The sequence below is a fragment of the Archocentrus centrarchus genome, chromosome 1 (genome assembly GCF_007364275.1).
Source record: "Archocentrus centrarchus isolate MPI-CPG fArcCen1 chromosome 1, fArcCen1, whole genome shotgun sequence".
NCBI lineage: Eukaryota > Metazoa > Chordata > Actinopteri > Cichliformes > Cichlidae > Archocentrus > Archocentrus centrarchus.
The window spans coordinates 32,346,439-32,364,939 of NC_044346.1; the positions used below are offsets into that span (position 1 = coordinate 32,346,439).

The following is an 18,501-nucleotide window of genomic DNA, read 5'->3' on the forward strand; positions in this document are numbered from 1 at the left end:
AAAAATAACGACAACAAATAAAGATTAATCAGATTAATCCTGACAGGGGATACGATTTAAATTAATTTAAGTACGCTTAATTAAAAAAAAAAAAGAACACTTTATTCAGTCTTCATGTCAGAACGTAATGAGATCTCCAGTCTGCGCTGTAAATTTGCATAAAGACTGCATATTCATATTAGCTTGAAAAAACTGATAAACGGGAGTGCAAGAGCTTGGTTTATCCACGACTACATCCCTGCTACATATGCTCTTTGGTTCATGCGCTTTTTGCTGCTTCTTTTGTAAAACAGTCTCTCTCCTCTCTCACTCTCTCCCTCTCTCTCTGTCTCACTCTCTTTCTTAGCCCAGCCCCCTTGATCCCCTTCGTCCATTGGTGTCTTCGGGGTCTCCCTTTTTTTCCTCTCTTCTATAGGTAGTCCATAATGAGTGTCCATTGGTTTTTATTATGGCCTGTCCCCCTCCCACTGGCCGGCTTCGCCCTGCCCATGTTTTGTATGTCTCAGTTCGTCCAGCGCCTGACGTTCAAGTTCGCAGGAACGTCACGTCCGCACTTGAACTTGCAGCGCAGGGGGCTTCACCATACCCCCATCACTCTCTCTTTGCAAAAAAAAAAGTCATGAAGAGCTCCGCACAGCCCGCACCGCACTACGCCTCACCCCGTGTATGATCAGCAGCTCGTTGCTTTTTTTCCTTGTTGGATGTCAGACGCATCAATGAAGATATTTCATTTGGAGTTTACCTTGTAGGAACGGATTTCCCAATGTGAACTCAGCTGAAAATCCGTCACTAAACCAACATGTCTCGCCGCAAGCAGGGCAAACCCCAGCACTTGAGCAAACGGGAGTTTTCGCGTAAGTGGAGATATATTGCATTTTGACTTAATTTCACTGGCTTTCCCTCTCGGTGACCCACCTTTTTTTGTACATGGCAACTTTCTTTTAATAAGTAGGATACGTTCACGTCCGTACCCACCGCTGTCCTGAGTGAAATTACAAAACGCAAACATATCCAAGACTACAGGTTATCTTTAAAATCATTATGAGGTCTGCTGTAGGAAGTTTTTGGACAGCGTGACAGGGCAACCTCAACTTGTGTCGGTTAACGTGTTGTATAACACAGCCTTCAAGGTTTCTTTCGCCATTAAAGGGCATGCACGAGCTTTATGGCCAGAGACCTTTGCCTATATGAAAGCAGCACAGGCTTACAGCTGCTGCCATTCACTTAAGTTTCCATGTGTAGCTTTTGAAACCATTCCAATACTACAGCCTAGGTCCTTTTTCATTGTAAAAATGTATTTACAGAGGTCCGAGTTGGTTTGGACACAGGGAAGTGGTGTTTACATTCACACTTGTCCGAAGCGCAGAGACCTCGTGTGCGTTACCTACAAGGAGTACAGTTTATTTGCAACAAATTTCACTCCACTGGCGTTTAAACGCGGTATATTCATTTGTTTGTGGCAGTGTCATTAACGCATGTATGTTGCACAGATACGCATAAACCTCCGTGCGCGATCCTGTTTTAGGAGCACGGGAGAGAAAAGCAGGACAGTCGTTTTACGCGCGTGTATGTAAAACTGCAGGACATTGATTTTGATTGAATGACACGTTCTTCGCACTGCCGAGACATTTTTTTTGTTTGCCGGAGAATTATTTCGCTCCATTCGTTGGATAAGAGCTTTATCAATGTAATGCCTAATCAATCCACTCTTTTCGCGCGTCAGTTAACGCGGAGACGTCTCCAGATGTAGACAGGCTGTTCAAGTGTAAGTTAAAGGTGGGAATTAAGAGGCTGTGTGTTTCTTTTGTCTTTATTCTTGTACTAAATATATTTCTGCATGCTGTTCCCGTTGCGGTTGAAACCAATCATGCTCTCACAACATTTCTTCTATCATTTGTCGGATAGTTGTCAGAAGGGTTGCCAGTGGGGGGCGCAATTTGATTGTAGTCCTACAGGCCACTCATGAACTTGAACTTGATCCACTTTATCCCTGTCCTGCTTGACCAAACTCATGCACAGGATCGGTTCAGCAGCAATAAGTTATTATTTAGTTCATGTTCCTTTGATTTACTTATATTTTTTTCTAATAAAAGTCAACGATTCCTCGTATTAAAAGATGATTCAGAAATAGCTGCAGACTAAATTATGAAGAAAGATTCCAAAAATCCACATTTGCTTTTTTAAAAAAAAAGAAAGAAAAAGAAAACCAGTGTAAATTCTAGTTTTGGTTGTGACCCAGATCAGTTTCATTTACTTTGTAATATAATCCCCCCCCCCCCCCCCCCCCCCCCCCACACACACACACACACATTATTACAAAATAAACAAGACTGCACAAAAACACTGAAAGTCTTGTTTTAGGGCTAACTGTCAGCTGCCATGTTGCAAAAGAATAGTTGCATATTTACTTTCTTTTAATTTTTGGATTTAAATTAAAATGAAAATAATCCTTTTGGCGATTTTCAGGGTGTGACTGTGGAATGAAATGAATGCTCTGCTGGTATTACAGAGTCATAATACACTAAAAAGTGAAAAGACCTAATGATTTCTCTCATAGTGGCAGAGACCTGCTGCTGTAACCCAGTGGGAAACACTGGCCTAAACTACTTAAAATTGTAGCATGATGACATATCAGTAAGAAAGATTATATTTTAGTTTTCAAAGTTATTCACGTCACTCTTGCTTGACATCAGAATGAAATTATTTGATTTGAAGAAAATCTTTCCACCTAACCCAACCTCATACACCTCGCCTGTGTCCGCAGCATAAGCTGGTTAAGATAAGGTCCAGTAAAATAGGGATGAATTCCCTCATCTTTAATGCAGCTGAACATATAAGTAACAGGGCCTATCTTGCATAGTCCCTCACCACCTTCTCATCTGACCTGATACAGAATTAAAGTTTGAACCGGCGGCAAGAATTCATCACATCTTATCTCAATATCCCAGTCGGGGCGCTCAGTGTCGTTTACCATATGGCTAGATGACTTCTTTTAAAATGCTCCCTCTCTCTCTCTCTCTCTCTCTCTCTCCTTTTCTCTTTCTCTTTCTCTCTCTCTCTCTCTGTCGGTACTTCAGGGACCTACTCCACATCCAACCCCTCAAATGTCTAACCTTGGTTCACGAGATCCCAGCACTTTTAACGAAATGGGGTCCAATCATCTTGAACTCAAATTAGAATCTATTTTTTGATTCTCAGAGGTGTTAGGTTCATTAAAAAAGCGAGATTGGCAGCACAATAAAGAGGGTCAAGCAACTTAATCGTTTGACTGCTGCCTGCAAGCTGAACATGTCAGTCCTTATCGAAGCAGTCGGTGTGCTCTTTCTTCCTTTCTCTCTTCTTTTCTAAAAATCTGGTTTGCACATTTATTACCCAGCCTTATTCCTTTAAAAGAATATATAATAAGAGTGTAAGACTCCATTTCCATTGACTGTCCCGACACAGCTGTTTACACCTTCACACGAATATTGATCCTCGCTTCACTGTATGTCACAAGCCTCTCTCTTCTTTTCCTCATCCAGCTGAGCCGCTGTCAGGTGTTTTACCAGAAGAAGACTCTCAGGACTCCCCCAGCCTGAGAGTGGCTCAGGGTGAGCCCCTAAAAGGGGACCAGGACCTGCTGACCTGCGGCCAGTGCCACTCTCGCTTCCCCCTGGCTGACATCCTGCTTTTCATTGAACATAAACGGAGGCAGTGCCACGGTAGCCTCTGTGTGGAGAAACCTCTGGACAGGCCACCATCCTCCCCGCTCGCTTCTCCTCTTTCCACATCCTCATCGCACTCGCGGACCCAACATCAGCACCCAAGGAAGGTGCGTCAACCTGTCGAGGTGGCTGTTCAGGTGTCGCCACAGGATGAGGATTGTTTATCTGCGCCGTTGCAAGGAATAATCCCTAAGCAGGAGAATATCACAGGTAAACACACTGAAAGCTTAACATGGCTGCCATGCAAGAGTAAACAGATGAACAGGAGAAATTTGCACTCAAGCGTGAATTAAGTCTTTAAATTCTAGGGTGTGTGGTGAGGGTCACACTTTCTAAGGTTCATACACAGTTTACCACAGAGGAGAACAAATGCTCTCTGAGATTTCACTTCCAGTAGTCGGGATGTGTCCAATCAGCATAACCTGACTGTGAAATATCTGCTGCTACATTTAGGAGTTGTGAATTTCCCTCAGTAGAGTCACGAATACACATAAAGATTAATAATCCTGAAAAGGATTTTGATAAAAGGAAACATTTGCAGACAGTGAAAAAGACACACAGAGATAGACAAAGAAACAGATTATGAGAGAGCGCCAGCGAGAAAGAAGAGATCAATTTCTTTTGGTTTGTTGCTGCATCACAGATGTGCTCAGATCCTGTGGACTTCACATTCTCTCTCATGTGGTCGCGAGAGATGTATCTCGATCCCAGCCTGGCTTATTACACTGCCATATCTCTTGTACCCTCAAATATGCGCCTGCTGAAGCTCACTGTGATTCTAAAATTAAAGAGATAGAAAAGAATGTAATTATGCTGATCTGTCAAGGAAGAACTGTTTATTTGAGGAACACTACAGCCACTAATTGTCAGTGTTTTTCTTGATTTGAGTAATTAAGGACTTCTTAAGGCAGCTAGTTGGTTTGTTGGTTGTCCATGGGGGCTAAATGAGGCTGTTGTGAAAACATGAGTTGCTGTGCAAACAAGCATAGGTCCCTTATGACTGGTTTTATAGAGTGGAGTTTGATTTTGACCAGCCCATTTTGATGTTTATTCATTTCCTTTAACAGATCCGATAGCATGTGCCAGACTGTGCTGATTGCCTGGGCAGTTGTGATTGAATTTGAAGCCAATTCAGGCTGAATGCATAGAGGGTAGTTTTCAATAATGAGCACCACTGTGCTGTATCAGTCAGTGCTTCAGCTTTGCAGATGGCATTGTAAAGGGCTACTGTTATTTGTTGTCAATTATTTAGCCCTCTGCCATATAGAATAACCACTGTTCGTTAGTGTGCGGTTTCCTGAAAATCTTGCACACATACTAGGATGGATGTGCACATGCTTAAAAAAAACACACATTCTTCTGACATGCCTCTTGGCCTTGTCAGCAGTCTGAACATGTTTTTTTTTTTTTTGCTCACTTGGATCATCGTGCAGTGGAGTTCATATGATATCATAAGGTCACTAACACTGTGTGAAGAACTTTATTTATAGGATTCATTTCTTTGGTTATTGTTTAACACTCAGGATTGCCGTGTGTTACTAATGAATAGATTAAATTGGCTGCATGTGGTGCAAGATTGCATCACGTTGTGACACCTCACCTGATTTCGTTATTAGCTTGTTGTAATATCTGAGGTCAACATCACAGATAAAAAAGTTTAAACCTGCAAAAGACTTATTGGGGCTGAACAGAAATTGCCGACTGTGTGCAGGACATCATATTAGTCATATAAGACAGCCTCCTCCCACCTCTTTTTTTTTTTCTTCGTTCAAGATTGATGGATCCAGACTGGCAGTGCCAGCGCGCCACCCCTTATTCCATATGCTAGCTGCCATGTTTTCTTACCCTGCTCAGTTAGAGGCTGACACTGAGCTGAGGCATCTCAATATATACTGTTCCTACACACGCCTCAAGTCCAGTCCATTCCAGGGGAGTGTATTATAAATTACACCCTTAAAGATTTCACTGCATCCTGCTCCTCTGCATCATTCATATGAAAGTGACTCTTCCAATTTCCACCCCGTTCCTGAAATATCATTTGACACAGGTGGATTTCCATATGGACAACAGTTTGTGAAGGCAAGGGCTCTAGCTAGGTTAACGAAAGAAGCTGCTAGACTAAAGGGAGCTGACACTCCGGATGGTTGAACTTGTAGGTGGGGGAAATGGGAAGGGTGAGGGCTGAGGAGTGAGGGGCAGTACGTAATAGACCCAGAGCTCGAGATGAAGCTGTGCCCCTCAGCCTCTGTCTACAGGACAGCTGAGGCCGTCTGGGAGTCTTATGACTGCAGCTGGGGTTAGGGTCTGCAGTCTGGAGCTCTGAGCTGTTAGGCGAGGGCAGAGCAGCCTGCGTGCCGTCATTTGCATGATAAACAATTAAAGATATGCATACAGACATCGTAGCTTGTCTACAGACCATGGATGGCCCAGAAAAGAGCAGATGATGGCTTCTCAAGCAAATGTGATTACAGTGTGTAAAGCTACTTTTATTTCACAGCATAAAATTAGACTTAAAGAGGCAAACCGGTAAAGTGGATTCAAAGTTTTTATTTACACTGATTATTTTGTGGTCTAAATGCAATTGTTAATAGCACAATAAATAAATTACTGTCTGGTCCTCCTACATTAGCTACACAATCACATTGTATATTGTCTTCTTCTTGACCTATTTAGAATAAATAGTATTTTTCCAAATTCTTTGTCTTCACTAGATTGCATGAATTTGGTAACACATTTTTTTTTTGAGGCATTATTACTACATTGTTCTGCCCTCTATTTATCCATCCCAGCATTAGCACCCTTTTGAATTCTCACCAGTGTAGTCACGTGTTTTAATGAGGCCACTGCAACCGTGGAAATCGACCACCATCTCACACTTCAGCTTCTTTCCAGCGCCCTGCCTCCATTGTAACCTGGACTCTGAATCGATACTGAGTCAATTATGGCAGCCACCTTTCACCCTTTTCTTCTATGAGGAAGAAAACATTCAAACAACAGAGAAGCATTTCTTGCAACACCTTTCTGTGGCTGTTTTCTTGCAGCGGCTTGTCTGTCCTGTTTCTCCCTGTGTGTTGTGGAGACAAAGGTATTTAGCAGGCTCCATATTGGCATTGTGCCACCTTTCTCCAATATCCCCTCCTTCCCCAAGCACATACATATACACACACTGGGTGTCTGTCAAGCAAAACTTGGGGGGGGCTGGGCAGGGCAGTGTGTGGAGAGTGTGCATTAGTGGTGGTGGTGGTGGGTGAGAGGCTCCTTGGTAGCAAAATCTTTTCCTGTGTCCAGTGTGTATGTGAGTCAGCAAACATATGGGTCACTGTGCAAGTTTGCATCCGGTGCCTTTGTTTGGGTGATCACTTTAATTGATACTGAAAAGGCGCAGATGTGCAGTGCTGCAGTGATTGGACACCAGCTAATATTTTAACATAAGGACCCCATTGTCTGTAAAAAAGCGACTCTAATTTGATCTTACAGTCGCTTTGGGCTGTGATAAAATCAGTCCTATTTTTGGCAGTGAGTTCCACTAAGTTTTAATGAAGGTGAACAGGAATGGTTTTTAGGATGAATTTTTCATGGAGGACATTTTTGTATGCTGAAGCCAAGCTCTGAACACCCACAAATGTTGTCAGTGGAAATTCGTCAGCCTTTGTTGTTGGTTTAAATGTTAGGGGTTCTGGCTGTATTCAAGGACTGGGGGTCTAGTGAATGTTTACATCTTGAGTGCGGATGCTGTTAAACTAATGTATGTGTAAATGTGTTCATTTATGTGTGTCTAAGTGTGATTTTGACCACTTAAAATGTTTATAGGTTTCCGCGTGTGTGTGTAAAAGTGTGTGTGTGTCTTGCTGTTTGTTAAAGCTTTACTACCCTGGGCGTGCAGGCTGAACATGAAAGAGTCTTTGACTTGGCAAGCCTTGCCTGAGGACACCCCTCTGAGGACTATGCCAGGCCAGACTTGGCACACAGCAGTGGGCCTGAGGGACAGGCTGGGCCTAAATGTGTGTGTCTAAGCGGGAGTTGGAGGAGGTGTGCCTGTTTTGTGGGTTTAGGAGGTAAAACGTATGGTGAGGTGGTGGCTATGACTGACAGTGGAAGTGTGTGAAGTTTAGGGTAGGCATGCAGTACAGTGAGTGTGTGTGTGTGTGTGCGTGCGTTTGTGTGTGTGTGTGTGTGTGTGTGCGCGCGCACGCGTGCTGTCCTCAGGGGCTCCTGACTTGGGCTTCCTGTGTCACTGTTTGTCTTCTAACAACTCCGGCATCACAGCCTCAGGCCATTCAGGTGGAGGCTAGTTGAAATATGCACATGCACACACAGACACAAAGACAGACACACACAGGCAGACACACACATACAAAACTGAGCTCCCGCAAATGCGTGCACACACCCACAGATGTACACACACCTGTTCTATGAACACAACAATGCACACGCCTCCTTTAAAGATGCACACATACGCTACAGTGCACACATATAGTGTAAACCCCCTCCTGTGAACCTGTGTTTTGTCTGTAATAAATGCGTTATGGCAGAGGCCCCATGATGTGTCGTGAGCTGATGAGAACTGTCAGAAACATATGATCCTTATTTTAGCCCCCTCCCCTCTGTCCCTCCCACTCTCTTCTGCTTACCCTTTCCTCTCTGTCCCTATCTCTTTCTCTCCCTCTCTCAATCATAGCCTCTCTCCACACATTGCTCCAGTAGTTTGTCTTGGGGGACTGGAAACTGAAAGTTTTGGCTACATTAGTGTGTCTGCACCTCTTAAAGCCTTCCAACATCCACTCTAGAGCTCATTCTCACTCTCACAGATTTGGCTGCAGAGTGAGACAGACATAAACACTCACACATACACTGCCTCCATCCATCCTCTTTACCCACTGTCAAACAAAGCTATACAACAGAAACATTCTTGTTTGTCCACAGCCACATCATGCTGGATAAAAAAGTATCCTCGGAAATAAGCATGTCCTGCTGCTGCCCTGTCAATTCTGTGGCAGAGAGTCACATCACAGGGTCAGAGGTCATCTGACAGCATCAGGGCCTGTCATGCCAGCTGCCGGCATCACCACCTGCAGGTTAATGACTTTATTTTTAGACAGAACAGAAACAGAAAAGAAAAAGTGTCTTTGATACAGCTGTTACTCAGGAAGTGGCAGATCAGATCACAGAGAAGAGAAGTAGTATTTTAGGAAGTAGGCAGGTTAGTTTGAGGTGAGAATGGGAGTAGATTTGACAAGGTAATTTTCCCTTTAATGCTTTCTTCAAAAAAAAAAAAAAAAAATCCCCCTTTTTCATAATCCTGTAAGTCTTGAACTGAAACTGAACTAGATTTTGTTATTTTGTATCTCTAAGAGTTTGTAACACACTATCACAACTTGTATCACTATTCAGAATGTCATCTCAACCTTTGATATTCCTATTGTGACTGTAGTATTTAAGGCTGTGGTGCTGCTGGATGGTTGCTTTGTCTTTCTCCAACTCAAGGTGATAATACTGAGGCCATGGGAGAAGGACACTGTGTTAGTCTGATCCCATTGATCCTGGTCACTATCTAGTGTTTCTTCCTCTACTGTCTGGCCCACTACAGGTTTCAGTGACAGTACTGACCTGTCAGAATTGTGTGTCTGTGGGCGTGTGCGCATCTGTCTGTACATTTGAATATGGGCTGGTGGTCGTGGATAACTCTGTTTCACCCACCTTATCTCAACCACAAGATAAAGGACAGAGGGCCCCTCTGTCTGATGCTGCACTTGTGAAAACTCACCACCTTTATTCTTGCTTTATTCCTTGGGGGTTGCTCAAAAACTCATTGCCTCCTAATAGCTCAAATTAACTGTACATTTAATCTTAGATTCAAATCTTTGAAACATTCAGAAGATTCATTCATTTTTTACAGCATCTTGATTTAGTCATTAGATTTAAATTTAGGCTATAAGCTGGTATAGGTGTGCTGTAGTTTGCTTTGCACACAAGCATACAAGCACAAGCTTGCACACAAATGAGAGTGATGCACACAAGCTGATCACTTATGCACAGATGCATGCGTGCACACACATACTTCCACCTCCACTCCAACCCCCACACCAAACTGACCCCCAGCCATCATTCCGCGCAGACACATACATGTACACACACTCATAAATGCACACTCCTGTCCCAGGCACCCTTTACTTTTGCAGGCTGAATCTCACTGATAACATGCTGGCGCCCTCATTTAAATTTGAAGCGCTTCTTTAATCTTCAAAGGCCTGATTGCTTTATGAATATGCATGGACTGAGCTGACTCTCAGTTCATTACCTTGTTGTAAATTCTAATGACCATTAGGGCCCTGCACGGTAATTGCCAATTGTTTTGCATTTTTGATTAGCCCATTACTGGAGCACATTCTGAACATGTCTGCCCTGCCTGCTTGCCAGGCCACAGCAAGAAGAAGAGGGAGGGGAGAGAAAGAGAGATGAGAAAATAAAGGAAGAGTGTGCAACGGAACCTAGTGTGAGGGGTGGTGAAACACAGTTTAGGCAGCGTAAATTTTGAGGCTTGGCTCAAATTGTTGTTTCGGGGGGAAAAGTGGGGTGAGCTAGAAGGGGGCAAAAAATACGTAAGAACTGAATGTTCCCTAAGCAAGCTCTGTCCAGCTTGTTTCTGCAAGAGTGTGTACCTGACTGCATTTATGTCAGCATGTGTATTTGTTGACTGTGTGTGTGGATGTCAACTTTACTATGTGTACGTATCCACGTTTGCGTGCAGTTTGCAGAGTTGGATAGGGAGGGTGCTGTATTGGGAGTGAAGAGATTCTGGTAGTGCATCCCAATGCACGTTGTGTCTGGGACTCATGAAAGATTGATGGTTCCTAGCAGAATGGCATCAGCCTGCTACAACTTGATAACATCTAATGGATAATTTAGCGCTCTAAAACCTGCAGGCCAGTCCACCTCTCTTGAAGGCTGAAGAGGACAGCAGCTGCTGGGCTTTTGGGGCCTCTGCTGTGGCTGTTTGTTGGAAAAATAAATGAGGAAAAAAAACAAAAAGAGGTGTAAGAGAGGGAGTAAGAGAGGCAGGAGTGTTTCTGTGACCAGGATGTGAATGTCTGGAGTGAAATTGTGGCAAGAGTTAATTAGCCAGCTCTGGTCACGGTAGCTTGATAGTAAGAATAAAATAAAATAAAAAATAAATATATGCATCCTAAGTTGAAAAAATATTCCTAACACATTCCTCATCAGCACTGTAGCGGCTGAACACTTTATGTGGCATACTCTAAAAATTATAAACCTTCTTTGTAGCCCAGTACGGGTGGATTTACTAAACATAAAGTCAAAAAAAGGAAAAAAGTTAATTAAACCAATTATGACCTTATCTTCTTATTTGACATAACTTACCTCCTTGCTGCTGTTCCAAAATTGTTGCAACCCAAAAAAATAATCCACGGAATACAATTTCAAAATGGAAAAGTCATATTACTGCATTTTTATGTATGACAGACCACCCAGATATTTTGATCCATAAAATATTGCTTGTGTGAACAGGGATTCTCCCATTCGGTTATGATTCTTCTTCGCTCTCCCTTCTCCCTCTCTCATGTACCATTCATAATCTCCATAGTGTTTACACAGAGCTTCGAGGCCTACTGTCAGTCTCTTATTCCCAGACTATTAAGCTGTTGACAGTTTGGTTAATCGTCCCACAGTTTGACTTGAGGGGAATCAGAGAGAGGTCAGCAATGTCTATCTCCAAGGTGTGCTGAGAAAGTGGCTTACATGTGTGCACTCTGTGGCATGCCTTTTATTGGGAGTTTGTCTAATTTTGGATGGGTGGGTGAGCGGGCTGTCAGTTTGTCTTTGCTGTGATTGTGGAGGGGCCAGAAACACATTACACAAATTATCCAGATCTGGATCAGCTAGCGCAAGTTGCTAGTTAGAGTTAACAGGCTGCCTGTATGGTCTATATCCAGCGTATGGGCTTTCACACTCTCGTGCACATGCACAGACTGAGAGAGAGACATAGCAGCAGCAGGAGCAGCAGCAAAGCCCAGTATGTCCAAAGGAGGCTCAGGCAGACAGCATGATAGATGGCTTTGTTAAAGGGTCCCAGGGTGTCCCCTGAACTTGAAGCTCTCTGTTTATCTTGAATAGGAGACACACATAGTATTGGGGGGCAGTGAGGAGGAGAGGGAGAAAGAGAATGATATAGCTTTCAGGGGAACGAAGAAGGGGAGTGGAGGAAGAGGGAGATTGCGGGCTGGCCAGTATCTGAACAGGCCTGGATGGGGGTTGGGGTGGTTAAGGGGGTGGGGGTGGGGGGTGTCGTGAGCAGGCACGGCTGCTGGAGAGACAGAGAGGAGGGAGGCGGGGGGGAGGGGTCGGGGGGGGGGGGTCTTTCTCCTAGTAGCTGTCCATTAACAGATGAACTTGGCAATGATCCAGGCCTCAAAGGTCTTGGGAGACAGGCGTGCGCACACACACCCACACACACACACACACACACACACACACACACACACACACACACACACACACAAATATTCACACACACATAGGCAGATGTATACTTTCCTGGTACCTGCTGACTGTCCATGGAATGCCACCATGGTTCTTTTTGTCCAGAGGCGAAACAGGACACTTCTCTAGTTCACCTATGTCAGAACCAGTTCAGACCGGTTAGTCAGCCAGGCCGAAGAAGGCAGACGAACAGGCCTTGTTGCTCAGCCCTCCTCTTCTCTCTATTCTCATCCTCCTCCTCTGTTTTCCAGGTTTTAGTGGAAGAAACAGAGAGAACCTCTAACCTGAGGGCACAGGACAATGCAGAGGAGAGAAAAAAGAAGTGAGGGAGCGTGGGAACAAAGTGAGACACGAATGGATCCGGTCGTAAACAGGGTGGGAAGAGGAGAGAAAAGTGTTTGGTTGTTGTTGGTGCTCTCCTCTTGATGGGGCAACATTAGCTTAACACCACTGCTGCTATTGTGTACTGAAAACATTACAGCAAACACGAGATTGGTGAAAACTGGGGGAAAGAATTTGATGTGGAAAATGCACATAATGGACTGTTGTGCCGTGTGGGCGAAAAACTGCCTGTGTCAGTTGCAGCCATATTTCATGTACTGTATGTGTCGGCGTTGCTGAATGTGTTTGTGTCTGTGAGCGGTAAAAAATATGGACACAACTTCTCTCCTAATTATGACTCGGATGTGTCCCTTGAGTTTTGAGAGCAAGCTGTTCGCTATTCTACTTCAAATGTTCTCAGCTCACACAAAAACCCTCCCTCGACGTGGCAGATCAGAAGGCTCTGTCACATCGGGAACATCTAAGAAATTCCAGGGACCAAGAGTTTGTCACTTTATCTGCCTCCTTTCTTTTAGAAAACAGCATTTATGTTTTTAATAAAATTGCTTCCTTGATTGACAAGATGTTGACATTTTTTTGGCCGGGCACATGCTCATAATTATAAGTGAAAAGTGGGGTTATGACTCAAGCAGAAGCGTGTACTGCTGAGGTGAGAAATTTTTAAAAGGTGTGATACTTGTGTGAAAGGTTGGTTGTAAAGACATGGGGATGTTTATGTAAGAAAAGGAGTGGATTAGGTGTCACCTTTTCAGCTAGCCTTGCAGGTGTCTGCTTCTTTTTTTTTTTTTTTCCCTGATACCTGACTTTCTTTCGCTCTCTTCCTCTGTTCTCGCTCAGCGCCTGATCCTATTTGATTATGACAAATGGACACCAGAAAAAATCTTTAAAGCTCAACAGCAGCAAAACAGAACTTGATTCGTCTTGTATCAAACATCTTAATTTCTGTAATTTATTTGATTAGTTTTTTTTTTTTTGAAGTTTGGAAACAGTTTATGAATATAAATGCATGATGATTTTATAAACAGCTTCACATTTGTACTGAACCAGGGCTAGGTTCTAAAAATAGACAAGTGTGATGTTTTACTATAAGGACAATTAGACAGATGCGATTATATGTATCCATCACATGCACGCTGGAGGAAAGATGTGGATAATGTATGTTTGCATGTCTGCATGTGTATGTATTTAATTGTCTACATGTAAATGTGTGCAATCCTATTTGCATGTATTTCACACATGCCCACATTAGTTTGTTATTTATAAATAAGGTTCTTCTTTTTAGTTTCCCCATTTACTTTGAGCCTTCAAGCTATTGCTCTATTTCTTAGAAATATGTTTTTTTTTTCTCCAAAAATCTTGTGTGGCTACTTTGGTGCAGAGGCCAAAAAATATCTTGCTTTTGTGTGTGTGTGTGTGTGTGTGTGTGTGTGTGTGTGTGTGTGTGTGTGGTGTGTGTGTGTGTGTGTGTGTGTGAGAGAGAGAGAGAGAGAGAGAGATGATGGCTGTTTTTATAATGCCCCCTGCAAATTTGCATATGTATATGTGCAGATTGTATGAGAAGAGCTCTCACACTTAGAGCAGTTGGATGGGGAGGGTAATGGGGGCTGTTGCAAGGGTTGCGTGTTTGGTTTATGTGCGTGTGTGTGTGTGTGTGTGTGCACGCGTGTGTGTGTGTGCATGTTAAAGGAGAGTCTTGTTGGCGCTTTCACCCTCTCAGACAAAGCCGGCCACTACTCCCAGATGGTAGTCTGCTCTCTTCGGCCATGTGTCTGGTGTGTGTGTGTGTGTGTGTGTGTGTGTGTGTGCGTGTGTGTGTGTGTGTGTGTGTGTGTGTGTGTGTGTGTGTGTGTGTGTGTGTGTCTTTATGGGCACAGACATACACAAAGACAGTGATGGAGAAATTTGTAAGTGAGTCCTTGTGTGCATGAAATGCAAGCAGATGCTGAGAGATGGGCATAACTTGGGTAAGCATACATACAGACATGCAGAGACTGTGAGACTGTGGACTTTAATGCGTCCTTTGGATGGCTATGCATGGCATGCCATGTTGTGTCTTTTTCTAAATGCATTAACATACATAACTCAAGATAGATGGACAAAAAAAGAGAGAAAAAACAGATAACATGGACTGAGGGATGGATTGACAAAGTGACAAAAGGAAGGGATGGAAGTACAGAGACAAAGATTGATCATTCTTAATGGTGATGACCTAGAGATGTCCACTGGCATCTCGCTAATGGGGTCAGCATTAAAGACTAGGCGTCAGGATTATGTTTATTTTGACCGTCTGCTGGACAGCGAGACAGTGTGTGTAGAGACATGTTGTGTAGAGAACAACATGACATTTTCATGCATGCTATCCAGTACCAGTCGGTACTTACCGGGAGTGTGTCCAAACTTATGACTGGTACTGTACATGGAAAGAAGCTCTTATTTCAGATGAGATTTGGAGCACTTTGGCATCATGCTATCAACCTACAAGTGTCTGTCATATGTCAAGTAAAAAGTATTCAGCTTGCTAAATAACTAATGGTGCAAGGGTCCAGATATTTAAAATTAAATCCTGACTAAGGGTTCTGTCTAAATCCTGGTGTCCCCCTGGGAGTGTATGTTAAAACAGGCCTTCAGCCCTGTTAAGAAGGGGCTATCTATTGCTTGAACAGACTCCAGTTTATCTGACCTTGATGTTTGTTTTCCTTGTATCCCCAGACATAAACATGGCTCTCACATCCAGACACACAGACAGTCAGGAAGTTATCCTCTCTGATGTTTTTCTCTTGCATCTGCCTCCTATGTGAACACAGGACAGAAGGAGTGGGTTTGAAAATGTGTGTGCATGAGCACAAAGTCAGGTGAACTTATATGGTGTGTGAATTTTTTAGTGTGCCCCCCCCCCCCCCCCCCCCCCCCCCCCGCAAAACACACACACACACACACACACACACACACACACACACACACACCTCTGTCTCTGGCCCTTCTCTTCTCTCAGACCTGTCAGACTGGTTCTCTCTCTCTTTCATTAAAGCAAAGCCCTTCTCCTCTTTCTTGACCAGGTAGCATTTTGTTATCAGAAAGGAAACTAGATTCCCTTATGACAACCTTTTGCCCCGCAGTTCAAAGTGCCAAGATAACCATTCCCTATTTATAACTTTATTGAGACAAGTCCTTCTCTGCTGGTGAGCGGTCTGGCAGTGCTTTCTATGCTGGACATGCCCTGTTCTCCCCAGGCTCTGGTACTGCATTGGTCTGCCAAGTTGCAGGGCCAGATTGCCTGTAATAGGCCTGCCATTTCCCTCTCATCATCTGTCAGCACTCTGGATCCAACTGCAGGGTCCAAAGAGGGCTACCACTCTCCAATTAAAAAGGTTAATTTGCCCTTGCCCATCTCTTCCGCCTCCCCTCCTACAGCTTGCTATGTCTTCATTATCACTCATTTGTGTTTGTGTAGCTTTTGCTTTTATTCTTTTTTTTCTCTCTCTTTTTTTCTTTTGGTAAATACTGTTTTAAATTGAAAAAGGAAGGTTGAATGTCCATTAGCATATTTTTAAAGTCAGTGTATGTATTAAATTGCTCTCATTGGTTTCAAAGTGTTTTTTTAGTCTTGGCTAAGCAAATAATGTTAAATTCAGCAAACAGTCTTGAGCACACAACTTGCTGCTTAATGTCACTTTGATTGACTGACCAGTCTCGGTAGAGGAAGCATGGGATTAAAGGAATAGTTGAATATTTTAGGAAATATATTTTAGAGCCTTTTTTGCAGAATCTCAGATGAGAAGATAAATGCAACTGTAATCACCTTGGTTCAGTTTAAAGATGATGAAAGTCCTGCTATTACTGGTGATTGCACTTGACAGTTAAATAATTACACATAAAATTTTGCAATAAAAATTTTTTAAATTGACCAAGATAAAAACCATAAATCGGTAGCCTTTACTGGTGTTAGTAGGTGAATTATTTTACTTTTACTTACTGTTTTCTTTCTTTCTAGCCTTTGATGCTAAAGAAAGCTAACCTGCCATGTTTACTGCACATTTATGAGAAAAATATCGATCATTTCCTCAAATCTGGGCAAGGAAGGAAAAAAGTACATTTCACAGAAATTTACCAAAGTACCAAAGTATAAAGTTATTTGATACCATTTGCTTTGATACCCACAGAGTTACTAATTCGTATAGTATAACTAGAAGTAGCACTAACACCATATTGCAAAACTTAAAGGATCCACACACTCAAAAAAATTCTTACTTTGAAAAGTTGCCACTAACTCAGTCAAACTTAACCAAGAGCAAAAAGCATGCTAGGCATTACAGTAATTCTAAGAAGTGCATCAGATGATGATGAAAAAAAAACCCACACACCTGCCTGTTCAGTAAAACAAGGAGAAAGGTTGACAACTACAGTGATTCCATTTATGTGGAGGCCATACTTTATTGTTATTATCATCACACAGTGGTGCCAGTCTCTTAAGCCTAAGCCAAACCTAAGTGGATGAGCAATGTGCAAGTGAGACTGTGATCCACCTCATTTAAACAGATGGAGAGGAGATCTTGACCAGACGGGCTGTTATAACTCACTCAGTCTTTTTCTGTCTCTGCTTGGTGCTTTCATATTTTCTTTTATCCTCTCCGTTACATTTTCTCTCCAATCTCTCTAGTTCTCTTCAACCATCTTTTTTTTTTTATCCCAGAAGCACCTCCTCGTCATTTGCTCTCTTTTTTTTTTGCGTTAAACTAAAGCAGTGGTGTCACATGCCAATATATACAGTACATGTGGACATGTCGCTTTGTGATCCCAAAGCTCAGGAAGGAAGCTGCCCCTAACCGCTGCCTGTGCTGCTGCAGTCTGTCAGTTAGCATGCCGTCAAAGCTCCAGACTCGCATCTGGCAAACAAAGCTAATAAAATATTTGGTTTCTGGATCTTTTGGAACAGGATATTGAGATAACTGAAATATAGATAATGCTGGCATTTCATATTTTGTTCTTTTTTTTTTATTAGTTTATTCTTCATAAGTCATTTACGTGTGGTTCTGATCATTTTAGACTTTGGACAACTTTTGGCAACAGTTATTTCACAGCTGTACTTCTTACATCATGCAGCTATTGAAAAAAAATATTAGGTATCTTTGCTAAGTTAAAAAACAAGCAAAAAAAAAAGATTTTTAGATTCTTATTATCGCAAACTATATGTAGAGAAGTAAATATAAATAAACACAAAATATAGCCTTGGCTATACAGTTATTTTACCTTACTGAATCAGTTGTAGCAGCTGTGTCATCATCTGCTGTTGAGTATGAAAGCTGTTAAGTATAAATGAAATTGGGGGTCACTCTTGGTAGTTTAAGTGATTAACATAAGCTAATGACTTTGGAAGGATGAACAGGAGGTGAAGATAAAGGGGGGGGCGAAGGAGGATGTTGGCTGGCTCCCTCACCCACCATTAAAGGCCTGCCCCTGGACTGAAAGAGTGGGCCAGTTTCCCATGCACCGGCAGCACACGCAAGCCCTCTTTGGTTACACAAAATGTCTGCCTGTATGGCTACGGAGAGAGATATTATTAGCGTTATTTTGCTGGAGTTATATGAGAGCGTGGTGCTTTTAGGACCCCTTGTTTGAGTGGCTGACAGACACTTGAGTTTGTGCTGCAGATTAAATGAAATTTTAGCAGCTTTTTCTTGGGGCCAGGCCATAAAACCACACAAAGGAAGCAGCTGCCACTAATGTAATCTAGAATGGGGTGCTGCCGTGTAAAGCTGTCCACCACTCTTTTGTTTTTCCATTTTTCTCTTCTTCGCAGCTTTTTATGCCATTCCTGACACCCTTCAGCTACACCCCTTCCTCTCCAGATAATATCCTTGTTCTTTCATTACCCTTAATTCCTCTTTTCATCAGCTACCCCTCCATGTATTGTAGAGGTGATGAAAGTAGGGGAGAGCAATAAAGGGCATGTGTTTTATGA

At 42.8% G+C, this 18,501-nt stretch overlaps 1 protein-coding gene across 1 annotated transcript in view; it reads left to right on the forward strand.

Annotated features, from left to right (window-relative positions):
- Positions 1-539: 539 nt before the first annotated feature.
- The window catches only part of bcl11ab (BCL11 transcription factor A b), a 31,319-nt gene continuing 13,357 nt past the window's right edge, over positions 540-18,501 (forward strand). The window contains exons 1-2 of the mRNA XM_030734829.1: positions 540-854; positions 3,522-3,914. Coding sequence (XP_030590689.1) covers positions 800-854; positions 3,522-3,914 — 448 coding nt within the window. The 5' untranslated portion in view covers positions 540-799. The remainder of the gene's footprint in view (positions 855-3,521; positions 3,915-18,501) is intronic.